At 34.3% G+C, this 27,403-nt stretch overlaps 1 protein-coding gene across 4 annotated transcripts in view; it reads left to right on the top strand.

The window, feature by feature from the left end:
- The window catches only part of KIAA0825 (KIAA0825 ortholog), a 245,160-nt gene that overhangs the window by 163,469 nt on the left and 54,288 nt on the right, over positions 1 to 27,403 (top strand). Inside the window, exon 20 of one of the 4 annotated variants that reach the window (XM_053932884.1) lies at positions 21,827 to 22,122. The exons of 2 other annotated variants lie outside the window; for them this stretch is intronic. In XM_053932884.1, the coding sequence (XP_053788859.1) occupies positions 21,827 to 21,842 (16 nt within the window). In that variant the 3' untranslated portion in view covers positions 21,843 to 22,122. Of the gene's footprint in view, positions 1 to 12,123; positions 12,302 to 21,826; positions 22,123 to 27,403 lie in introns of those variants that run through there. One more of the 4 variants, XM_053932882.1, reaches the window with a different exon arrangement.

Raw genomic sequence — 27,403 nt, 5'->3', positions numbered from 1 at the left:
GAGTTGAATTGACCAATAGTATGTATGTCTCCCTTAAAACAAGGGAAGCTGTACCTTCATTGTGAATCCTTTGAAATGCTTTTTCTCTGTACATCTGACATGCTCTTCATTCCCTTAATTCACACAGATCACTCTACTTCTGATCTGATTCCATCCACTGACTGGCTGATAGACAATATTGGTATAGCTGTGGGTGGTGACGGATAGGTAGCACTGCAGCATCATCAATATACTGCTGGTCCTTCCTTCTGTGATATCTCTCCCAAATCATTCAATGGGTGGTACATGCTGAAATGAGAAGGATCAGAAAGTTCTGGAACTTAGTGTATTGTCTATTAATAGAGGAGAGGGGAGAGGCACACTGAGAAATAACTCACTCCATTTGAGTAAGTTAACTGGGAATTCATGAAGCTCTCTTAAGAAGGATAATTATTTATAGTCAATAGCTTTATGAATTATGGGAATAGCATTAATTCTGTTGAGACATACTAAGATTAATATGAATGTCAAGCCCTCTCCACCAGCACAGAAAATTACACAACAGAGCCACTAGCCTGTCCTATTTCCACTATAACATTATTCATTAGATCAATTTATTTTGGCTTTTCAATAAGCTTTTTAGGAGTTTGCCTGAAAAAGGGAAGGTTAATGGTGAGTCCCAGTTAACTTGAATTAGTATATTCTCTGTGTATTTTTGCCAGACTTTCATTCTGACAACCCTTCATTTTTGAAAAAGAAAGGAAAGGTTTTTTTTCCTGAAGTAATATGTTCATTATTTGGTCCAGTACCAGTAGTTGATATTTATTACCTAGATTTAAAGCTGAAAGACATAAGGTTGACAAATACTCAACTGAAACCTGTTGCACAATACTATGTGAAGAGTGTGTAAGGAACTTTGAAAATGTTAGAATATAAGAAAACAATTTTTCTGAGAATATTCAATTTCAATTTCCTCAATACTCTTCTACTGTTCTACTCAGAGCAGAATTATAGTTTCACATAATGGTGGATGTTTGGCTGTGGTGTAAACTGAAACTTGTCCTGATTGATAAAAAAAAAAAAATTAATAATTTCTTGATATGGACTTTCCCAGATGCAGTGGAGGCAGATATAAAGTAATCTTGCCCTATAATTAAGTTTTATTGCAGCTTTTGAGAAAATTACTGCATTCTTGCTTTGAGGTTCTGTTGTTTGTGCACAAATTTGTCACAATTTTTCTTCAATATAGAATATCAGTAAAAAAAAAATCCATTTATGAAATGTCACCAAATATATACAAACTGGTTATTAGAGTTATGGTTGAGGCCAATGGTACTTTATTCACTAGGCTCTTGCTCCTTAGTTTATGGGCTTAATATTGTTTTAGCAAGCAAATGAATGTGTTTAAATCAGAGATTTTTGGTCAAGCCTGAATCACTATTTTCTTGCCATGGGGGAGGATAATCTTTGGCTATTATTTTAATATGAGAGAGAATAATCTCTTCAAAAGATCACAGAACCACAGAATATTCTGAGTTGGAAGAGGTCCTCAGGATCATGAAGTCCAGCTACTTAAGTGAATGGCCTGTAGAGGGATTAAACCCACAATCCTGGCATTAATAGCACCATGCTCTGGCCAACTGAGCTAATCTGGGTGGACTGGACTGTCCTGGCTCTTGATCTCTGCAATCAGCAATTCATCTAGATTCATCTGTCTGCTTGCTTTTGAGTCAGAAGTTAGTTTATAAAGTTTTAAGATGCCAAGCAAGGAAATAAGAATGCAGATGCATAAACCTCTTCAGAAGTTCTTCTTTGGTTGTTTGCAAACCAAGACAGCTCATTAGCACTGGCATTCTAAGTGATATAGACCTTTCATGGCTGAAGGCATATTTGATTTGGTCAATGATTTGATAGTAAGAATTTGCATATATAGAAGGCGTGCTCTCATATAAATAATAAAGTGTGGAAGTGTTTGAGTTATATAGATGTTGGAAATCTTTTTGGGTTTTTGTTTGTTTTTCAAAATCTTAATAGGATTAGTTTAGGTAAAAGCATCTGATGTTTCAGCCTGATCTTGGTGCTGCAATTTTCCTTAGTTACCTCAGTGTGAGATCAGTTATTTCTCAAGTTTGTAAGTCTTAACATGCAAAGGTATACATTAAGTTATTGAATAACCAGCCTGATTTCTGTTCTTGTTTTTTTTATACAGTTGTTCTGCTCTTCATAACTATTGAAGAATTGTCATGGTTTCCACCTTTTTTTTTTCTCTTTAATTGATGAAACTTTGAAAGTTTTACCAGTGAAGCAGTAAAATAGTGCATTTTTATTAGGACTACCTAGGGAAAAATTAGAGCAGTAGTATCAACTTGGAAATAATTTTATGATAGAAATTTAAAACAGGACAGATATTCTGGTTTGGATTGTGAAATGTTTAACCCTACATTTTTCATAAAATCTCAGATTATGTTTTGGAATTCAAAAGATCACTGATGTAGATTTCATAGTTATGCAGGTTTCTATTAAGAGTTGTGATGTTGCCTGTTCACTACAGATTCAAGTATGTCAGGTCTAGAAATAATACACTTTTTCTACCCAGTTCATTACCAATCTTGTTTTAAGACTCATCCCCATCTTCCTCTCATTAACCAGTAAAGAAATAAATAGTCTCCTAATGCCTTATGGAATAAATCTCAGATAATTTAATTGTTCTTTAAGTTTTGTATTGTTAGACTATACTAATAAGTCAGAAGTGTCAGAGGACCAAGTGTCCACAAACTGTCATTATTCACCTGCCTGCACAATGCAGAAATGTTTTTGAATAGATGTGACTGTCCTGAATCGCAATAAAAAATTCAAACAGCCTATACAAAACCCAGCAGCTTTAAATAAGTGTAATTCTAGCATGAGAAAGGAAACATGGCAGGAGCCTGAATTTCATAAAAACATAGTACTTGTCTGTCTCATATACTAAGTGTGAAATGTGTATTATACTGTGGGCAAAAGACCCATATACATGCCAGCAGTTTTCATGTGAGTGGGGTAATCAGTGTCTTAAATTTTTCAATGGGCCCTCCCATAAACCCTTTTATATAGATATAGATTCATTAATTTCAAATGTTCACCAATAGTGCAAAATGTTCGAAGTGGTAATATCTAATTTCTTTAGAATCAAGGAGAAGTCAGAAGAAAATTTATTATGTGGACTTTCCCAGCTCCACTTTTCCTTGCAAATAGGAACATCCAGTGATCTGTGCTGTGGGTGGGACACTGATGGCATGTTTTCCCTTTCGTTATATATCTGGTAAACAGTTCTTTTTTATATTTTGTATTGAATAGCAATATTAGTAACAATACTAGTATATTTAATACAGTCTAGATGATTAGCATCTCAACTGCATCATTTTTTGTGAGCCCTGAAGATCTGGTGTATTTGTGTCTCAGGTGCAGATTCAATTCTAGGGCGGGTCCTGTGAGAATGAGTTGTTACTGGTCTTGTTTATTCTTGGTTTGATCTTTCTTTTTTTCTTCAATGTTTCTATAACTGTAATGGTGCTGGGTTCAGACATTTTGAAGCAGTCTGAATATGTCTTGACGGATGCTTACTTTTGTTTCTTACCCCAAACTAAGCCTCTGTAGAAGTGCCTGTTGAATACCATGTGCCTTTTACTTCATGAAAGATAAAAAAATGTGTTACTTCTCATCATGAAGCAATGATTATATTATCCATACAAAGATGGATATGTTGTAAATATTCATAGAAGACAGCTGCAAGCTAAAAGATGTTGCTCCCAAATCATAAGTTTCTTAATTGCATCACTGTAAAGAAAAGATCAAAGATAATGTGATTTCATTTGATTACTGAGTCATCCAAATAAGCAGGGAGCTCTAGTGGCAGTTCTTCTGAGGTAGCAGATTGCAGTTGGTATTTAAGGAAAAGTATTTTAAAACAATGCCCATAATTACACATAGAAGTATTAAAATAATCTCTGTAGTTTCCTAGGGTTTGATGGAGCTTAACAATTGGCATAATGATGTTTTACTAAGGCTGTTCTTAAGATATTTGCAAGCACCTCACTGCAGGGTGTAGGTGTGGTGAGTCACCCATTCAGCATACAGCTCCCATTCATTCATTCCCACATTGTAGCTTTTCTGATTTTGCATAACCTATGCAGCGTTTTGTTGTCAATCAACCTTGGTTTTATACAGTAAGGCCTCTGGCTTTCTTTTGACTTGAATGAATAGTGCCATTCATTCACATCATACTTTTCTGCAGATACTATTCTAAAACAGGGATCAAGCAGTTGGCATCTAATGTGCAAGAACTGTAAGACAAAGAATTTGTGCAAACCAAATAACTGGAGGAGAAAAAGGAAGGGATATTTTTTTTTTTTTTTTTAGTAGGGATCAGGCAATGGAGAAGGCAGAGCAAGCACAATCATTCCAATCTGCCACTTGTCATGCTATGCTCCTCTAGAAGGGAAAGAAGTCTTTTTTTTGTCTTGCAGATATTCCAAAATTACTAAAACATTGCCCTACATATGTACAGGCTGGGGTTTTTTTTGTTTTGTTTTTTTTTGGTGTTGTTTTTTTTTTTTTTGTTGGGTTTTTTTTTTTGTTTTTGTTTTTGTTTGGGTTTTTTTTTGTTGTTGTTTGGGGGTTTTTTTGTCTGTTTTGTTTTGTTTTGTTTGGTTTGGTTTTTTTTGCTTTCTCCTGAAAGAGACCAAACTTTATGTTTTTACATCTGGTAATTTTTTTTAGTTCTTGGATACTGTCGTTCTTGCTTCAATTGTTATCACACCTATGCTATGGCCAGCATAGCTCAGGTACAGTCACAGTCTGAAAGTAATTTTGGGGGAGGTAGAATGAGCTTCTTGGGTACGAGTAGTAAGAGTGAGAGAAGACAGAGGCTTAGAAAAGGATTGCATGAATGGAGGAACTAAATCACAACCTGGTAGAGTAAGCAAAGAGTTACTCCATGTGGGTATTTATGGCCTGAAAAGGGAAGCGGAATCAAGTAGTAGAAAGGAGAAAAGTGTAAAGTGGCTGACTACTCTTTCCTGCCAAATACAGAACAACACTAACTGCGGATCCTACATGATCCTTTGTTTGAAGCTTTAATACTGTCCGTAAAACTTACCTGATTTAAAAGCAAAAATTTCTGCATCATCTGCTATGGCAGTACAAGATGTTGTCTCCTACCTGATCCTTGTGAATTGTGAATGCCTTTCTGATGCTACATTAATCAGCATCATCATTTAGCTTATCCCTTTAGAGAAAGTCATTAACTTTTTGCTTCTTGAAACATCTGGGAAGGTATGATTCAGTGTACTTCTCTCAATAGCTATAATTTTTAATCCTTTAAAATTATTCTTTAGAACTAGCTAAAGCTGTTTTCTGATTCCAGTTGATATCTTATTTTAAGACCATTTTACAGGACAGAGACTCTGGTATAAGTTACTTTCCCTTTGTTTTCAACCTCTCCCCTCTTACCAATAAGGAGAGACAAATGCAAAAAGATACAAGTGGGGAAAAAAAAAACAGTTTACTAAAAGAAAATAGCAAAACGCAAGAAATACAAAGCCTCTGGGTCAGATGGTCTGCCGAGGAAGAAAGGAGGCAAGATGGCTGCTGCCCAGGCAGCCCGCATGGCCCAGAGGACAAAGACAAGAGGGCGGAGAGGCCCCTGCTCCAGGCTGTGGGGCTGAGAGAGAGAACAAAGGACACAAGAGAGCAAACGAGCTTCCACAGTTCAAGAAAACAAACTCCACCCCCCAGACAATCAAAACAGGGAGCAGGGAAGAAACAAAACCTGGGAAGAACAATTTTTGTTAAAAACGAGGCAGTGCTGCTGGGGTGCTGGTGCAGGCTTCGTGTCACAGCTAGGCAGACTTTCTCCTAAAATGTGCTGGCAAAAAAAGTGCTGGTAGACTGCTGGCAGCAGCTGGAACTTGTAGAATGGCTCTGATCCAGGGTGGTGGGCAGCTGTGAGTCCCCCTCCCTTGGCAAACAGCAGGCAGCAGCAGTGGAAGTATTGCAGAGCTCTCCAGAGCCCAGAGAGAACAAAAGAGAGAGTGTATCATGTCTGTTCCCTGTTTTAAAAGAGCTTCTCATGTTCCCTGTTTTAAAAGGGACCCAGCATCCCTCCCCTGCTGTAAACCAGGGTAGAACACACAAGTTCAATTTTCTGTCTGCAGGTCTTGAAGAGACAGCAAACTTTCATGGTTTGATGTAGAGAGAAACATGGAATACAGGATGTTGGGTCACCTGATGCCTTGTGCTACCTAGGTCAGCTAGGACAGTTTAGTACTGTGATTAAACAAGATTTAAAAGGTTTGGAATGTTTCAATGTGTTTATTATGCTGTTGATTGGTGGGTCTACCCATACTTAATTGATACTATTAAAGAAAGAAGTTTCTTCCATTTCCTCAGATCTTTAGAGATCACATAGCATGATTTTAAAAAGTAACAGCGTTATGTGGTTCTCTTCTGTTTAGAGACTCTGAGGAAAACTATAAATACAGATGTAGGAAGATCAGTAGATAGATACAAGGTGCAGGGCTGATTAAATGTAACTAACCAAAATATTCATAATTCCAATTATCCTGCATACCCACATCTGGCATTAGCAGTTAAGTACACTGCTCTTCATTGAGTCCAACTCTTTTAGCTTCCATTTTTCCCAACATCATTTCCCAGCACATCTGGATGCTAAAAAGAGGGTGGAAGAATCTCTGGTCCACTAAGAGAAAATTTATATACTGTGAGCAACATCTGTGCAATGGCCATCATGTAGTGATGTTTCCTGGTACTTCGCTATGGTAGTGCAAACACATGAGGCAGCTAGCACGCAACATAAAGTGAGAAATGCATATTTCTGGGTGGTAATTGAAAATGATAAATTAAAAAAAAATATATTGTTAAATATTTTAGTGTCGTTATATTGCCATATGCTGGTTTGCATATCTCTGTGGATATTTACACTTGAAAGTTCAAATCTCCTTCCAGTTTCTCTGTAGCTAAGTTGTGGTTTATATAGTAAGGGCTATAAAGTAGAATTTTTCTAGGTAACTAGGTTACACTTACCTAGGTTTTTTTTAATGATTTAAACTTAATTTTTTGATTGCATGAAAATAAAGAACTCACAGATTAAAAATGCATTTTCTTACTGAGTGGAAATAAAATTATACGATTTTTTTACCTAAGTGTCATTATTAAATTTTTTTAATAAAATAATAATTAATCTTTCATAATTTTGTGTTTTAAAATAATATTTATTACATACATATGCATTTTGTGTATACATTTTATATTTTCTATGTAATGACTAAAGTGTAAACTTTGATATATAAGCAGTTGTCAGCAAAACAATAGATTTAATATTTTTGTTTAAAAATATTTATATCTGTGGCTGAATGAGACAGTCTATTCAATCTTACAAATATCATATTTAATAAAGAAAAATTCACTGCAAAGAGAAAAAATGTCTTTATCCATAAGCAACCAGATGAGAAATGGATTTTATTCAGTCAAATCCTTTTAGTCAATGAAACAGCATTTTCATGCCTACTGCACTCAAGTGATAATTAATATAGTCTAATTCAAGACATGATGCCTGAATTCATGTACTGTCATCAATACCCCATGTTAAAATCAAACCTTGACAGGGACTTAACACCCCGGAACAGGTCATCATATGATAATACTCTTTTTTCCTTTCAGTATTTGTCTTCAACCAAGCAAAGTATTACAAGATGAGGGGAAAAAAAGGAAAAGAATTACAAATGAAGAGTGATGCAGGCTGTGAATAGAACATATGTTAGGCTAGGCTGAGGCATCAGTGAATTATATCATTTCATGATGAAGTGGCAGTGGGGCTGAACGGACCTATTTTAAACCTTGATGTATTTTATCTCTACTGTATTTGGTCTGTCATCTTTGGAGAAAGACTTTGTGTAATTGAGAGTCAGCTCCAATTTGCATGACTTGAGCATGAAGTGTTAGCCAGATGAACAGTGTTATGGAAGAAAGGGAAGCGTCTAATAGAGTATAAATGAGAAATAACCTTTATACCTCAGACATTTAAATGTGTTTTATTACATACCATGTTTAATGGTATTATTTTCATGGTACTATTAATAATATAAACAAGGTTTCAAAGTACTTTAAAATGTATTTAATTTTACTTCACTATTTTAATAAAACCTGAATATTTACAGTTGAGACATCCTTTGTCACACTGAGCATACAATATAACGGAACCAATTTGTCCTTACATAATTTTTATGAATGTAATTTCTTTTGTTCTTGAATTCAAGGTTCACATTCAGAGGCTAAGATTAAGTTTTATAGTTATTTATTAATTTGGAGAGGAATGTGTTTTGATGAGGTCATTATCATGCCCCAAACAACTATATCTCTAGAAAAATCCTCAGGAAATTTGTATTTCTTATATTTTGCTTTTAGTATGGTTAAAAATACAATTTTAAGAAACTTTAGGTTTTCTAATTTTCATTTATTGTCCAGCAAGAAGCTGGCATATTGATGGTGTATGATATATGTTTGACCCTCAGTAGAAAGAATTTGTGATAGTTCTAATAAGTCAGTCTTAGTAAGTCTTCCAGCAGGTTTTGCTTTCTCATGTAAAAGAGTATGTGAACACCATGTAGTATGCCAACACAGCTCAAGGGCTGTAGTCCAGAGTCACTAATTTGAATTTAATTGTATCCAATGTTTTGTTTGGATCTGGTTTTGTTAGAAAGATTCTTCAGATAAACCTCTGGAGACAGAATAATAATTTATTCTTACAGCTGGGGATAAGGACAAGTGATAGCATCTGTAATGCAAGGTACTTATTCTATATAAAACATTTTCTTGTGAGGTCAGTGTACTTATATGGAATTGCAATGAGTGTTTTACAAGCTCTTGTGCTTCCTCTGCATAGTTAGACAACAGTTTCGAGATTGGAATAAGTGTTATTAACAGCTGCTCAGAAGAAACATTGTAAAAAAGGCATAATAGTCAGTATATTAATCTTACTACTGGAGAGAACTCTTGTCTGCTAGCCATATTCACACTGACCATTTCCTGCATGAAGGGCATCCTCACAACCCAACAAATTCCATGTTGGGAAAGGATAGGTCTGCCTGCATAGCTTTGACAACAGACTTTGGGTCACAGAGGTTCTGGTAAGTTCTTTGTCCTCAGAACCTGTGCATAAAAAATGGGTTGTTGCATAAATTCCTTTATATTGCCTTCTTCATAATGAAAACTTTGCTGCAGTTGGACTGGTAGTCTTTTTATGTTAGGTTTTTTATATAGGTCACAGCTCTAACATGAAGGAAATATTTAAAGTCTCTCTCTTTAGAAGTCTCTCATTACTAAAATGCTAATGTGATCATTCCTTACTTTTGCATTATTAGTTTCACCTCAATTTGAGCTCTATATAACTAATTTCTTCAAGGAGTCTCTAGATACTGTGTCCATTCATGATGCACTATGTTGCACTCTGTTAGGTATGAATAAAATTTTCCTATGAATAAAATAATTATAACACAACAACATTTAACATCTTTGCCTTCAGTTATTGGAACAAACTGAATAATTTTCTACTGTGAGTATAAATGGGTAACTCTGTTTCAGCACACATCCAGGCTATAAAATTAAGCAGATTGTTTAATGATGAGAAGCTTGTGTAAAGAATGAAGGTTCAGAATGAACAGTAAAAATGAAAGCTGAGAAAGTCATTGAGCCAAACAGAATTTTAATTTTTTTTTTTTTTTTTTTTGCATTGGTTCACTCTGTCCAGAGTTCTATGGGTGTTGCCTTTGCTTCAAACTGATGATCTTTTTCACTCTTGTAATGTGTAGCACTGTGCCTTATGGGCTCATTTTACTAGTAATTTTAGACATTTTATATAACTTGAATACCTTTTTACTGACTTCAAATTATATGTGTATGAATACACACATATATACACACCTATATTTTATATTTTTAAAGAGGGGCAGATGTCATAAAAGTTACCTGTTACTCAAAGACCAAATGTGCAACTGTTGAACAGCATCTTTTCACATGATTCCACTGTGAAAATTTACTTGAACCTGATTTTCTTTTTCCAAATCAAAAGGAAAGATTAATTCTGGATGGGGAGAAAAGAGTAAAGTTATCAGAGTCTGCAAGATATGGATATAATTTGCCTTTAAACAGTAATAAACTTGTTGTGTCTACAGAGTAGAGATCCTTTCAAACTTTCCTTTTTTTTTTTTTTTTTCCCTTGCCTTTCTTGCTTGGATTCCCTTTTAGAGGTCTAACACTAATAAAACATTATCCTGAGTTAAAGGGCAATGACTTGTGGAGTCAATATGAGAGTTACATATTTTTTATCCTATTGTGAATAGTTTAGTTCAGTTTCCACATAGTGCATTGAAATAATTTTTCTTTTTTCTTTTCTCACATATGTACATTTAGTGTAAAAATTGTTTGAGAAAATGCATAATGGCAGCTACATGGTGAGTTTGAAACTGAAAATTAGGTGTTTATCTGTCTGTGCATCAGTTTGTGATATTCCTTCTGATGTTCACACTGAGAGTGGCAGAAACTGGACAGTCAGATTAGAAACTGGACAGGCAGATTAGAAGTGCTTTGTCTGTCTAGAAATATGCACAGCATGGCTCACAAAGTAAAATCAAAACCACTCCTTTCTCCTTTGGAGAAAAAAAAATCTAAACGAAAAATCCGAGTAAGTCAAATCTAATCAGAGGAAAGCTTACACATTAGCTGTTATGTTCTTGTTTATTCATACTTAGATGGCTTGAGATTTATACTTAGTTATTTTACATTCTGAAAAGAATTTTATCTTTCCTACTAAATGTTAGATGCTACAATTGTATTAATTGTACTACTAATAATGATGGAATTGGAGAAAAGGTGAATTACAGTGTTTTTATGTTGTTTTTAGATTATAGATGTGACTTCTAACCAGTCTACAAATATTAGCATTAGTAATTACAAAACATATTTGTTTTAATTTTGTTTGAAAAATCAGTAGTTTTTACCTGGAAAAATTTAGAGAATTGTAGTATGCAACCTTTCTTTTCATATTTACCTTCCAGCATTTTAAAATTTGGTTCATGGTTCTGAAAAGATCTATGCATTTTAAGTATTAAAATTTTTAAAACTTGAATTCACTTTTATATATATATAAAATAGACTTTCTGAAGTTTTTTTAATGGGGTCAGTATTTTGAAAATCATTATTGAATTTTATTACTGAGAAGTAAAATTGTCCATCATATAAATAAAAAAGTCAATGTGGTACCTGCATGCCTAGTAGCAAGCTGTAGCTCTCCCAGATATGTTTGTTACAAAATCTGAAAATAAAATTAGTGCATTCAAAATAACTTTAGAGAAATTTATTTTCTGTTGAAAAAGTAAAATCAGAATATTAAACATCATTTACCTGGGAAAAATAAGCACCCAGAGCAATGAACTCCATCATTCCTTTCTATCATTAAAAAAGACAAGCTCACAAAAGACCAAACATAGGAAAACATTTAATGCAAAAGTTTTTAATTTTCCATATTAATTTTTAGTTTACATGAGCTCTATTGTCCACACATTAACAGTTAAAGGATAAATAAAAGGAACAATAAGCATTAGTAATTGTTCACAAATTACATCTTCTTTAATCAGTTGTGAACTAGGAAGTGGAATTATGCTGTAAAACCAAAAATCTGTTTGGGAATTTGACCTTGATAGCACAGAATTATCACTATGATGAACCTACCACACTTCTTTCCAGAAACATTTTTATTCACTTTTTTTTTCCCTGAACAATATTATTTGTTGCAGTTATTGCAGAGAAGTATCTTGCTTTCATTTATATATATTTTTTTTAACCCCCTCTTTATCTAGCACCCGTGCCCCCTTTGCACTAAAGGAACATAGGAAACTGCTCTGTACTTGCGGTGTTTGTAACAGGATTCTTGTTCCAGATTCCAGGATAGTAGAACAGCTGGAAGTGTTGAGTGGCTGTCTGTACCAGTACTCCCATCTTTGTAGCATTAAAATTAATTTTCCTCATCTTGGTGTATAAAGAACCCATATGAGCCCCTTACCTCTTACCTCATTATCTGAAATTTTACAGTGACACCATCAGCAGGAGATGTGGTGGAGCAGCTTTTTGGATATCAAAAGTTGAAGACCTGGGAATATTCACTTGAATAGACACTGCAGTTCTTGTAGCCTTTAATAGGTTCTTCTTTTACATCTGCTGATGGCTGGAGCAATGAGGATGGATATGATCCAGGTTTTCCCATCACTTGGATAGCTCACGATTTTCCTACTTAAGGAAGAGAACAACTAGGCACATATCTGAGGATTGTGCCTAGTAGTAATCAGCAATCTGCTGACTGTCACAGAGGAGGCTGAATAACTGAACATGTTAATTTATGTATACTGCAGTGTTGTGACACAAGGTAAAAATTAAAGTGGTTTGTTAACTATTTTAGCTGCTGTTCCAGTAGTGTATTTATTTTGTGCATGTAGTGGGACACACGCTGTGCACCATAAAATCAGTGTTCCTGAGCACTGTGTTTTTATAGAAGCATTATGTTTAATATGGATGGATGTGGTGGGGGAGGGGGCAGTTTGGATCCCAGTTGGATGTAAGTATGCAGTGACACTAAGGTGCTCAGGCTGGGAAATTTGTGGCTATTCAATGAAACAGTCACCTGATCTTCTTGGAATGAAATTTGAAGATAGGTGTTTCTATTACATTTGTTTTCATTTGTGGTCACTAAGCTCCAAGTTGTTCTGTCTGGTAATTTCATGACATCACATTAATTTCCTTCAAAAAACCCAAATCACAGTTATTTCAATAGTGAATGTACCACTGTCTGACATTGTCAGTGGGAATGAGGGTGTAGATTTACAGACAGTAGAATTAGACTAATATAGACCTGAAAGTTAAACTTAGAGATTTTGGGGTCAAACCTTAGTGTTTTTGAGGTGAATGACATCAATCTTTCAGCATTGATTTCAGTGGTGTTGGGGTTCATGTCTTTCAAATTCCATAGAGGATACTGTAAACTGTTAATTATGTCTTCATATAGCCTCAAGGATAAAATACTGATAGTTAAATACTTTGCATAGATTTATAGTTGTAAGAATACATTGTTTGTATCTAAGGATATATTAATATTTTTTTCTAAGCTACATCTTCAAAGTGTTTGAAGATATTTTCCTTGCATATAGTCATAAAAATAAAAACTTCTGTTGCTAACAGGTACATAAAATATGGTGAAACCATATTTTTGAAATGTAAGGCCATTCTGAATTATTCTGTTAGATAGAAATGCTAAATTTGTTAAAACTAAGTTGAATTGTATCAACAGATACAACTAGCTCTAAAGCAGGCTCATATTTTAGATGAATGCTTTCTGTAATAACAAGAGCAGCCATTTCTGAAGTAAAAATAAAGGAAATATAAAAGTAGGTTTAGGAACATGAGACAGTACTTTAGTTAATTATATAATGATGATGATAAAAATTGAGTATAATCATATTTACAGTTGTTTCATTCAGTGATTGAAATTTAAATATATCTCTTGAATGCACTTGATATAAAATAAGCTCAAAATTTATGGGCAAAAGGGTGAAAGGAATAGAAATAATTAGATTATTTGACAGGATGTAATCCTCAAAACTGTCTGCATCTTCTGTTTTTTTTTTTTTTTTTTAATTTTTATTCTCATTATAGGTAAGCACTTTTATTAAAGCCATATAATCTACCCACCTGAATAAAAAATAGGTGTTTGAAGAATTTATATATTCCTTGCTTCACTTGATAATTTTACAACCATCAAAAATACACAAGACCTGCACAAACCACAGTTAATAGTGCTGGAAGGACTTGTAATGATAATTTGAAAAAACATGGAAGCTTCTATTTCACTTTTTGCATGCTCAGTGTTTTAGTTATCAATAGAGGGAGGAAATAATTACAGAGATCAGTAAATTGAAAAATAAATGACAGGCTGTGTCCTGTAAGCACATTATGTGACTGACTTAAGTATTTGCAGAATCAGATCTTATGACAGAGCATCCATTATTCTGCAGTTCAGCATTATTTTATATTTTTGATCAAAGCCATGGTCAGTATTTGGAAAATTGAGACATCTTAATACATTTTTATTCATAAAGTACTGTGAAGTGCCTACGGGCTTTTCCTTTCATTTTTGCTTTTTGCCTTGGTTGTGTATTTTAAATACGGTCCATTGAATTGGGTAGCAATTTCAATAATCAGTTGTTTACCTCACAACCATTATTACAGAAACCTCTCCCTAATCTCAGAGGTATACAGGCCTCACCCCTTACCCCTACCTGTTTTTTTCTGTTATTTGTCTTTAAAGTCAGTCCAAAATTATGGCTAGGATGGGGCCAATCTTTTAGAATGAAAAAAAAGAAATAAAAAGAAATGAAGGACTAACAGAGATATCAGTATGGCAGTGTGACTCAGAAAATCTGTGAAGTTACTTTCACTGTTAGTGTCTTTTTTTTCCCCTCCCTCAAATTCCCCAACTTCTTTTCTAATCCACCTGTCATGTGGCTACTCGCACTGTAAACATATTTAGATGTCAGATTACCATTGAAGTACTTTAATGCTGTTAAAAATGTGCAACAGTTTCTCTGTGACAAAAATAATGTCTTCCTTCAGCTCTCAAACAAGAGCAGAAACTTCTGGATAATAGTTCTATGCAGATACATAGCTATATTAGAAATAACACTGAGTATTTACAATATGATTTCTTTTAGTTACAAAATATGCTACAAGGTATCACGTAGCAGATTACTTAAAAACAAGACAATTCCATTGTAAATATGTTATTACTAATGGACAACACTGTATTCAGATTTAGTTATGCACTATTATTAGCCAGAGTTGTAAAATAAAGAAATTTATCCAGATTTGCTATCAAGTACCTTTCCTGTGTTCTGTTGAAATTAGACTTTTGCGCATTAATATATATTTATTGAGATAATTTCTTTTTTCTTTTTCTCCTGGTACTTTTCCAGAGCTCTAGTATGCAGTGAAGGTTTTACAGTCAGCATGCAGTCTAGCAGATGTCATTCCATTTGCCTAAGCCCTGCTGACATTTGGAGTTGTGGATTAATTGAGCTACAGAATGAAATTTAATTAAAATTAAATACAGATTTGGCCAATGTATCTACTAATTTTTTACACTCTGATGTGTACATTTGCAGTCAGCACCTTAGTTTATTTGTTTAATCAGGATGTTATGTGGGAGAAGCTGCACTTTGTTTTAAACTGAAATAATGGCAGATGCCAAGTAGAGCATAATTTGTGTAATTTCATGTGATACCTGCCATGTAGGTGATGTCATTGATATGCCTCAGAACAACCTGAAGGATGCGGTCTCTTCTATTTGCAAAGTTACTGAAGAAGAAAAGAGCATGTAAGAGATAGAGTTTCGTGTGTATTTTTGAAGTAAAGATTTTGTTAAAGCTGATGTTTTAAGTTAGCTTATGAAACAATATGTTTGAAAGCAAAAAATTACAGAAGGGCAATTTATTTCTCTCATAAAGTGCCATTGTCAGAATCTGTTTAGCCTTGAGATAGATCTGTAATGGAGATTTCAACAAAAGGCATTAAAAATGCCAATACTTCATCCTAATATTTTTTTTATTAATAATTGAGTAGATATATATGTGGAAAGCAGTAATATATGGCAAATACTAGGTAAAATAGAAGTAACGCTGGAGGGAATATTTATGGATTTTTTTTCTTTATGCATTTAATTTAGATCTGTCTGGAAAGGCTTCTGCTCCTGTATGTAGGTAGCACTAATTTGAAGTATTCTGACTCAGTCTAAGATGACTTAAGCAGACACAGGAGATGGTATGAGTAACTCTCCATGTATTAAAATAAAGAAGACATTTGTAGATGCCGTCCTTAATATTGCATAATAAACTTAAGTGATACATTAATATGTAAATAAATAAATACTGTGAAATCTGAGGACCTAGACTATCTCATTTGTAGTTTACTGAATGAACAGACTTTTTAAAAACTGAGTCTGTTTATTCAACTTCGTCTTTGATTACTACAGTGAAGAATGTTCTGGTGTAGCAATCATTCAAAAGCCAGTTGACATATCAAAATACCCCTGGATATTCACTCAGACACTGAGATTAGTTCAGCTGGTCAGAGCATGGTGCTAATAATGCCATGGCAATGGGTTTGATCCCTCTACAGGCCATTCATTTAAGAGTTGGATTTAATGATCTTCATGAGTGCTTTCCAACTCAGAATGTTCTCTTACTCAGTTTGCTACAACTTTTGGCTCACAGCTTCCTATAAACAGAGGAAGCATTCATATATTTACTAGTTAATGAAAGATTTCTCTTCCATGAACTTGTCCATTCTCCACTTGAGTCCACATAAACTTTTAGCACTTCAGCAAGGGATAACTTTACTGCATTTTGCGTGAAGCAATTTTTTTCTTTTTGATGTGTTGCTCTTCTCTGCGCTGAGGCCCACCAACTCATAAATTGGAAGAGATGGTTGAAAAGTGGATTCCTTCTCTCTAATTCCACACTACTCTAGATTTTGTGGACTTCTTTTACATCCTGCTCTGACATGTCTTTTCCAGCCTTAGTTAATCCCATCTATTTTTGTACCTAGTTCAATCCTACTATATCTTTTTTTTCCACAAGATAGAGGGATGAAATAAGAAATGCGTATGGTTTTCAACACATGAGCAAGCCATGAATTTATATCCATTGCTTAATATATTACTCTTATTTTCCTTCTTAATACAAATGCTTAAACCCAAGGCTGGTTTTTTAAAATTTTATTTTGGGTTTGAATTTGTTTAATTTTTTCCCCCATGTTTAGTCCTCATTGAACATACATTTTCCCAGACCTATTTAAGGCTTAAGATTTCATGCATAACTGGTACTCAGAGCCCATCACTTCACCAGTACAGAAAAACTGAGATTCCTGTGCATATATAATTTCATTTCTGTTGAGTTTCATTAACCACCCTAAATGCCCAGGACTTCAGTCTTTAGGGCCTTCTTGATGTTTGCAGTATCAGTTCTTGGCTTTATCACTTGCTGAATCATCAGCAAACTTTCTTATTTCACATTTGACTCACCCTCTCCTCAGCAACCATGAATAAGTTAAATATTTGGCTCCTTGTGGAATTTCTGTGGCATGCACCATGCAAACTGACTCCTGTGCTTCAGCCAGATTTATCTGTGTTGCGACTCTTTCTTTTCCACTGTGATTGGTTTCTTTACAAGGCTTTGGTGAAAGACTGTGTCAGAAACTTTGAAAACTGGAGTAGACTATATTGAGCAGATCTCCTTTACAAACATAATAATTGACAATTTTTTCATAAACTATTTCTATTTACCAGGGATGGGCTGACTCATACCAGGTATAAGCCATTTATCCATCTGTACACATGTTCTATTCTTTATTACAGGATCCACTAACTGGTCTGATGTAGTCTTGAGACTTACCTGTTTGCAGGCACTCCCTGGAATACATTTCAAAGATGAGTGGCACATTTACTGCTCTCTAGTCCTTAATTAAGTAGGCTTTAAGTAGTAGATTGCACACTACAATTAGTGGTTCAGTTAATCAGTTCAGCTTTGAAACAGGTATTGTTTGGTACTGGAATTTTGCTGCTCATCTTTTTCTATTCCTCTATTCTCAAACATTTTTTTTTACATTTATTTTGAGATAGTTTTTCTACTGAGGCATTTATTAAGAAAACTGCAAGTGTAGGAACTTCCTCAAGTTTTCCACACCTTATTCAGAAACAAAAAACTACCACCACCATGAAAAACAAAACCAGCAAAAAATCCATGACACTGGCACACTAATATTCTTCTAGCCATGCAAACATTCAAGCAGAAAACCTCCTCCTGATAAGTCTGAAAACCTATTATTCTATTGTAAGCTTTTGATGACAGCATGGGTTGTTACTCAAACTCCCTTCAGGACTGCTTCCCTGGGTTTTGTAACTTACTTACCACCGTTTAGGATACTATTTTTAACTTCCAGAATGACCCCTTCTTGCTTTTAGAATCTTCCTTTCTCCTACTATTTAATTATTTTTAGTTCTGCTTAATGTATCAGTTCTCTGAACTGACCATTTGCTTTCTGCCTCCCACAAGATGCCCCTTGCCTTTGCATTGCTTCTAGGGATTTAATGCTGTTTATCTCAGGTGTACAAAGTTTTCTGTCTTCATATGTATCAGAATGTTGCTGAAGTTGGGTGCCATTTTTTGAGTGAAGGCACAGTCGTGTGTGTTTGCCCAAAAAGGTTTCAATCCAGTGTACTGTAGCTGCTGTTACAGACTAGCTTTTTGACATTTCAAATCAAATCTGTTGTTCTGCTCAAAACCAAAACAAAGGTTATTTCTTCTCCTATGGGCCACTAAACAGCTCCATCAATCAATTGCTGATTCAGGTCTACAAATCCAGTCATATCATCAGGTCACAAAATTATATTTTTCCAATCCACATACAAGATAGTAAACCATGTCTCCTAGTATCACAGCATCCTTGCTGTCAGTTCTGCTTTGGCATATCACACAGTGTGTCACAGTTCTGGTCAGACAGTCAGCAACATCATTCCAGTATGAAGTTGTTCCCATTTTGACCATGAACACAGCTGCAGTCAAGACCAAATATGTTTGGTCCCAGCTAAACCAAATTCTTAGCAACCCTCCAAAACTCCCTATTTACAGTATCCATAGAAGTAGATTTATTGTGAATGTTTATGCTGCATAACATTGCTTTTCTCTTCTCACTTGTAATCACCTGAAGTTTGATTTCTTTTGCTGTTCTATTTCTATTTTACTGCTCATTTACAGAGTAACAGTTAGGAACATGGCTCTTTACAGACGCAAATAGGTCTTAGTGTAATTCATAAAATGCCATATAAATAACTGAGTTATTTTTCAAATGGTTTTGAAAACACATTTAAAGGGCTTAAATATTACCTTCTTATGCACGTGGCAAAAAGGGGATTAGCCAAGGCGTTAATGCATTACTGATGCCATTATTACATGCAGATGCATCTTCATAGCACATTAATTAGGATCAAAGAAAAATAGCTGGGTGGAAGGAGGCATTTTTGGACTCAAAGCTGAGAGAGAGTGGAGAAGTAAAGACACTTTATGCTGGAGGTTAGGAGAACCACCAATACACTAATTTGGAGAGGGCTATTGGAGTGAAAAAGGTTCATCCCTGTCTGCAAAAAAATGGTCAATGGAGCATATCATTCCATAAGAGTCCTCTTACATTGAGGTATGTACTAAAATTTGTGCTTTGTTTGATTCTGGGCCTGGAAAATAAAGATTTTTTTTGTGATTATATATGTCAAAAATTGGTTGCAGTTTGGATGAAAACCAGTGAAATAACAAGTATCATTTAGAGGATGCTGAGTTATAAGGGTGGGCAGTCCCTTGAAAATGAAGAGAGATTTTTTTACAGAGGACAGAAAGATTTTTAACCTAAATTTGAAGACAATGACATTCAGGATAGCGTAGGTAAAGGGCAAATGGAGAGAAAACACAAAAGAAAATAGACAAGGGTTGGTGTTTTTTGGAGGCAGTAGTCAGCATTCAGTGCTGTGTCTGAGCAATAACAGAGGAATCATACTGAAAGTTAATAAAGTTCTAAATTAGAGGCACAGCTGTGAAAGAAGGAAGTGGAAGACAAAGAGACAAGAGGTTGCTGGTACAGATACAGATACTAGAAAAGAGCATTCAGTAGTAAAAGGCAGTCATGGCAGCAGAGGTGGGAAAGATACTATAGAAGAGAAAGCAGATCGCAGTACTGAAGATAAGAATAGGAGGAAGACAGTGGCTGTATTGGGAGTGTTGTTATGAACAAGTTATGAATATAGCTTAAGAGATGCAAGAACATGTAATGGGAATACTCTAGAAATTTTTTTAACTGTCAAAAGGATGTGGTTCCTGAACCACCATGGCAAAGAGCCTGCATTCAGCGAGAGCCACTATGATGTGTTTTTTTACGTCATTGAAAAGAAACATTAAAGGACAATCTGATCTTATGGGAAGCATCTCTCTGTGTATAGACTGGTTCATTCAAACCTACAGCACAGGTAGGTTTTAAAGTCTATTTTTGGTTTTAAATTACAGCTGGTTTATTCATGCAATATCTATTGTTTTTAAATTTTACTCATCTATTATTGTCAGTTATCTTACGATCTTCAGCTTCATGGTAACTACTCACTGACTTTCTTTTTAAAGTTTTAAATTGATTGCCAATTGGAGTCATTGTGTACCTTTTCATTCATCTATTCAGGATAGTCAAATAATCTACATTTACAACTATTTGTGTATCATAGGGTTGGAAAATTTGGGATTACAAATTTTGCAATCTACATATTTTTTCACTATAAGAAATGGAGTTCTCTGCTAATATTGAAAAGTAGACAGTAATTCTTCATGGACCCATTATTCAATCTGTCTTATTTAGGGGCAAAACTATTCTCTCATCTTTCTTCATTGCCTGCTTGCAAATATGAAGATTGTTTAATCAAGTTCTGGTTCATCTGAAAGCCAAACTAATTTTAGTGCCTGTTATTGAAGCTGGCAACTTTCATGCGTGTATACAAACTCTACATGGATGTTACTCAATGTGACATTTCGTTGTCCTGTCTTAGACCTTGGTTCATGGTGCTTCTGGAAGTACAGAGATGGACTTTCACATTAAGAATTGGAAATTATGAAAATCTGATACATTTTTTGTCCCAATAGAAATTATTAATCTGCATGTATTATACTCCTTTATCTAAGTTATATAGAGTCTAATAACTCTGACATTTGTCGCTATTGGACACAAAATGAGTACACAGAAGCTTGGTAAGTTCAAAAGAGAAGAAGACTAAGTTTTATTTAAACATCTGGTATTTATAGAATTCTAAAGGTGACTGTGGATTGGAGGATGGAATTACTACCTCTCCAACCACACTGGTCTAAAGATCAATTAATCATTTCTCTCCACCCACAGAGAAATATGTAAACTATTATATTTGTACATGAAATTGTATGGAAACTCTGACTCTCAAATATGTAAACCTTATTAGAAGGTTTAAAGAAGTTAAAGAAAACTTTCAAAAGAACTATAAAAGAAAACTAAACACTTTTAAAAATCAGGGCAACAGACATTTGCTGGAGAAATTGCTTAGTGGGGTTCTCTACATCACATAATTTAGATTTGTCCCTATATTATGTATTATGGAGAAGAAATTTGTGCTATCATTCAACTAGTATTGGAGATTTCAAGTGAAGCCACAAATGCTAAGTTTACATAAAGTATTACATCAGATAACCTAAATTTTTTCCTTTTTCAGGTTATGGATGGCCATGTGCCTAATCTAGAACATATAGTCAGAGCATCAGGTCCTATCCTGGAGTAGCTATTGTACAAATAGAAAAAAAATTATTTGTTTGTTTTGAAAATCATATAGGGTCAAAAGACAGAAAATTTAATTTTAGAACCATGTCTTAAAAGCATATGATTGCCCCATTAGACTTGGATGTACTTCTGTTTTAATAGATTTTGTCACGTGTATGTTATGGGAACATTCTTCTATTGTATTATTGCAGATTGTGCTCTTCAGCTTTAAAAGTTGCATGCTGTCAAAATTGTTTCCCTCAGTCTTGGGAACTGCTACTATGATATATTTTATTTTCTTCTTTTTCTTGTTCTTTAGCATAGCATCTTGTAATTCATAAACTATACTGAGAAACTGATAGAATTTTGGTTTTTTCTCCAGTATTTTAGTTTGGTGACTTCTGATCATCAGGCAGCATATTTCAGAGAAATGAAAGAAAATCCGTGAGAAATGCCATTCTTGATGGCATTTGGAAAAGAGATGCTTCATGGAGTCAGTATGACACACAGTATGGGTGTAATCCTTGGCTGCAGGCTGACTTTAAAACACCATGCTCCAGCCGGAGTCAGCTCTGCATTGGGGCTGGACTTCTTCATCATTGCAAGATACAGGCATTCTTAAATTCTATTTAGTAGTCAAAAGGCATGGCTTTATAATAAACACAGTGGCATTATCATCACCTGTGCTGTAAACTATAAACTGATGACTGTGTATGGACTAGGTGAATAAAATGAATATGACTATAGCAGTATTCCTGCTGGAATCACTGAAAATAGAAACATGGAACTGTTTTTTTATTGACTTATACAGTACTTACAGTCTTTTTGAACAAGCTGTGTCAGATGCACATTATCTCACTATCCTGAGGTCTCAGTGTGCATGAGTCTGGCTATTTGTGACAATTTAGGAAATTTTCAGTTGTTTTGGATTTTTTTTCAGGAATGCTAAGCAGTTGTTTATAGGAAGTGTTTGTTCCCATTAAAAAAATTATCAATTGACATTGACATGCATGCATAATGAAGATATAACTTGAAATTTCTAATATCCATCAAGAACGTTGGCTGAGTAATTTGTTTTAAACTAAGTTCTGAAATATCATAAGGACAATAAAAAAACATTCACTGTTTGAGTAATGAATTTATCTAAGTGTATTGTTAATATATGGGGATTTTTTTCTCCTTTTGCTTGTGTAATTGCTTTTAAATCTGTGTATGTATATCACATTTTGCTGATAGTTGAATGTTTTAAGAAGAATGAAAGTTGTTCTTCACTTTGGTAAGAATGAACTATCAGAGACTTCAGAAGTAATTATGGAAGCAAGTAATACCACCTCTTCTAGGTGTTGCTTACAGATCAGGTAGTTCCCTCTGTCCCCTTTTTTCTTTAAATGATGTCTTCTTCAGAAAGAAGTAGAAAAAGAGTAGACTTGTCTGTCTTCAACTCCTCTTTCAGAAGACTGGTTTGAGTACTTGAATTTCTTGTTTTTAATGTTATAGATGTGTTATTCTGCAGACCTTACTAGGGTCATCTGGTTCAGTAAGTGTGCAGCATCCCCAAGAAAATTATGTGAGAAGGACAGGGTAATGCATGTTCATTCACATGAAACCATTGACATGGAACCATTTTAGATTTCTGTCTTAGGAGGGACTGACTGGTTTCCTCCAGCCATGGCTATGCTACAGACTTCAGGATAGGAGAAATAATACAGGGGATATTATACATGAGGTACCTTGGGTACCAGGAACTTACAGTCTGGACCTCCTCACAGCCAAATCTTCCTTGCTGAAGCAGAGTAAATTAGCCCACATGAGCTTATGCTGTGTAAAGTGCTTATGGTATCCAAGTCAGCTCATCTAAAAATAGCTTTGGAAATCCTTTGCAAGCTGCAGTGTGGGTGTGCATTTATTGTCTGGTGATGGCTGGAGCATGCATGGAACTAAAGTCATTAAAGATCAGAAGATCCTCTGCCTGTCAGTAATTTTAGACACAATTTAATGGGTCAAGGTAAAATATGGGTGAATGTAAACTTAATCTCCCTCTCAAAGGTAAAGGATATGAATTTATTAAACATAATATATTTTTAAATGTCTATTTACTGATCATAAAATAAATGTCAAATTAATATTATCTAAAACAAGCATTTACAAGGACTATTGGCTTTCATATGCTGGTGCTTTGGTAGATATCTTTATCACATTACTTTGTGCTGAAATTAGAAGTTTTATTTTCATCTGAATTGTCTCCATCAGATATCTGTTTATTTAAAACATCAGTGATAAAAACCCCCAAAATGCAAACAACTCTTCATCTGCCAGTCTAATATATTGATAAATATATTTTTAATTAAAAATGTGATTCACTTTTAATAGAAAAGAGGTACTAAATCTATCTGTTATTTTAATGTTAGATGTAAAATTACAATTTAGAGTATAAAAACTGGAGGTTTTCACAATAATAGAATAAGAAATATTTCCAGTGCAGTATGACAACTTTCTAAAATCCATATTGCGTTACTTTCTGGTACTTTCTTTGAAATATCTTTCTGAAAGCATCCAGTAGTCTGTTAAACTGTGAATCAGACTGTAGATACTTAAATGAATATACTTTGCTTAAAACTGTGACATAAGTAAAGCAGGAATAGTACAAGCCTCCCTCCATTTAAGAAGAGTGATTACAGAAAGCAATCGTGAATATCACATTTACTTCACCTTTCTTGTTGGCTATTTTTTCCTAGAAGTTAAATTGTTTTGGTGATGTAGGATGTACCATCTTGAATAACTTCTAAACTGAAAAGAAGACATGCAAAACTCTTTTAGAATGTTTTTGAACCTCTTTAACTCTCTGCATTTGTGAAGACTTGCTGTGTTTCTGATCTATAACAAGGAGATTTTTCTAAAATGTTCTTCATTGCAGAACTTGTTTTATATAAGAAATAGAACTAAAAACCTAATTTCTTTTCTCCTTTCTACACTGCAATCGATGAAGTGTGATTAATAATAGATTTAAATTTGCTAAGTGCATTTACTCCTTTGTGCCATCATAAAGAGAATCTATTACTGTAAAATTGAAGCTTAGTTCCAAATTGCACCATTATGAAGTTTTCTTCCAGCAATGTTTTGTCTCTAATATACTTCCCTCATTGTAATTCTATTGCAAACCTGATGTCTAGCATCAAGTCTCACAATAATTATTTTAAATTGCTACTAGGAACAGTAGTCCTGGTGGGATATATTACTACCATTCTAACAAGATGAATTTCAATGCACTTGTAACCATATTATAGTGTATTATGAAAAGAAGAAAATCTTTGATTTGTAGTAGGCAGGCAGAAATAGAATACTGAAGAATTATTTTTATCAACTTCATGTTGCACTTTAGAGCATGAGTAAATTAAATTAGATTTATACTATCAAAATATATTAGTAATTATATATTAAAAATTATGATGAACTGTCATGATAACATGATTTTAAGTAAAATTTAGCAATGAGATAGGTGGAACTTTAGAAATGGAATCACTATGCTGAAATTACTACTAGATTCAAAGCTTGGAAGTCTCTTGAGCTTGTGTCTAGAATAAATAAAAAATAAAAAAGAAATGTGAATGAAACAATCACACTGTAAGCATTCATTTCAAAATGACAGAAGCCATCATGTTCTGTGGCTGTACTTCACAGAAGTACATGATGATATCACAGAGTACCTCCTAAGTTTATATCAATTAGCCTAGAAACTTTAAGGCAGATATTCACCAGCTTTTTTTAAATTAGCACCCAGCTGATGCAATGCAAATTAATTTAAGCATTTTCTGTATTTTTATTATATTTTGCAGTTATAGAATTAAGTGCTTATGTTGTAATTAAATTATATGAATAATTATTTACACACCAAAATTCAATATCATTGATATTGAATATAAATCTGTAATATCTAAAATCTAAAATGAAACCTGATGCAGCAACACTCAGACAATGGCTAAAATTTTCCAACTTTTTCAGTTACATATTTAGAAAATTCAGAACTGAATGCAGTATAAGCAACATCAAAATAACCTCCCCAGGCAAACGAAAGAATAAGACAAACTTGTACATTTACGTCTCGTGCATCACTACCTGTGGTGACTTCATCCATAGACACAACTATAAAAATTGCACCATACTTTCTCATTTTGGGAAAACTAATGCCTGGTGGATGAAAAAATTATAACAAACAGAAAGTGCCTTGAGTCTAATGGACCGATTTGTTTGATTGCTCACATCCCTCTTCCTAAGCATTTAACAAAGACTTTCTGTTCTCCATCCCATTTCTGAAATGCAATATTTTCTGTGAAGGACACAATCTAGAGTCCAAAATTTTGAAGTTGTTTTTTCTAAGGATGTGGCATGGAAAAAACGTTACCTTCTAACTGCCAATTAATTTTCAATTTTTACTATTGATTGAAAACAGTGATGTAAAGAACTAGAAATAATTTTAGATATTGTTTACAAGATAGTCTCTTATTCTTGTTTCCACTCAATTTAATGCCTTGAATCCTATACACCTAAGTGTGTTTAAAGTGTGTTTGAAGTACAACACTTCTGTTTTTGCATTCTTTAATTTCTGTATCTTATATATACATATGTAATATATATGGATGAATGTATACAAGTTCACAGTTACCATGCCCAGATGCCCAAGTTACTCATGCACTTTGAAACAGTTAAAAAATGAGATTGTAATGTATATCTGTGTATCTTATCATTGTCACAAATTTTATAGGAAAAGGTTAATTATATGGAACTCTGCAAATTCAAAGCTATTTCTGATCACTAAATGTTCACATTTAGCTTATTGTCTTATGTGATAAGACTATACTTGTGTGGTGCAGACTATAATTTTTTAAATTTGTTAAAAGAGAGTTCAGGTCCTCATAGGAGATGGTTTCTCATCCAGTGTGAAGTAAAGCAAAGGTCTGTGCTGGATCAAGGCTAGCACCTTGCAGAGCTGATGCCAGGAGCTGAGAAGTGAATTGCCAATAAGTACATTTAATGGAGCATTGGTGGTGCTCCATTAAAAATAAATACATAATTTTGCTTTTGTGCCTTGACAGCTTGAAACACTGATGTAGTTTTATTTGTTTAGAGGAAGTGGAGAATGAATGCAAATGAGTGTCATAAGTGCAGGTGTCACACAGTCCCAGCAGTATGCCACAGTCTATTTCAAATGGACAGCTTTTCACTGGATATGAAAATAGTTCATTATTCATATTCTACCTCTTTTTATCTGCTTGAACTTTTAATAGAAGCATTAGAAATGAAAACTTATACACAATCCATCTAAAAGTTCTTCAAAAGTGGTGACTTGGACGAGCTTTGCTACAAGTCAAAAAAGCAACTAGTAAAATGCTGTATTTCCCTCCTACTGATTCTGACAGCCATAAATCACATTAATCCAGTCACCATCCATTAAATGTATCTTTCCAATTAAAAGTGCTCATCCCAAACTGGGACTGGAGTAGTATCATTATTGCCTTAGCTCAGGTGTTTCAGTTTCTTGATGGTGAAGCACTACAAACCACAGTTTGAACTTATTTTTAGGAAACATTTTGACACATTATTATATTAAAATGGTACAGTTTCAGTGTACAGAGATTACTATACAGATGTACATATTAGAAATGGTGCAAAAGTGAAAAATATTTTTACTTTTGACTAGAATGTATAGTGTGCCTAAGAGCTTGCTGCTAGGCAAAAGTCAAACTAGGAATCTCAGGTATTTTCCAACAAATAGAGGGCTGCCATTGATTCTAAACAAGGTATATTCCTTAGAACTTTTCTTTATTCTGCAGAGGCTGCTGGAGAAAGATAAACAGAATTTCATCCAAGCCCCACTGAGTGTTAATACAGTAAAATCAAAGATACTCCTAAAAACTCTCTTAAGTGCTAAATAAAAAAATTATGTCAGAGTGAGACCATGACG

Source organism: Vidua chalybeata, chromosome Z (genome assembly GCF_026979565.1).
Source record: "Vidua chalybeata isolate OUT-0048 chromosome Z, bVidCha1 merged haplotype, whole genome shotgun sequence".
In the NCBI taxonomy this organism is placed as follows: domain Eukaryota; kingdom Metazoa; phylum Chordata; class Aves; order Passeriformes; family Viduidae; genus Vidua; species Vidua chalybeata.
This window is presented reverse-complemented; position numbering and strand designations above follow the sequence as displayed.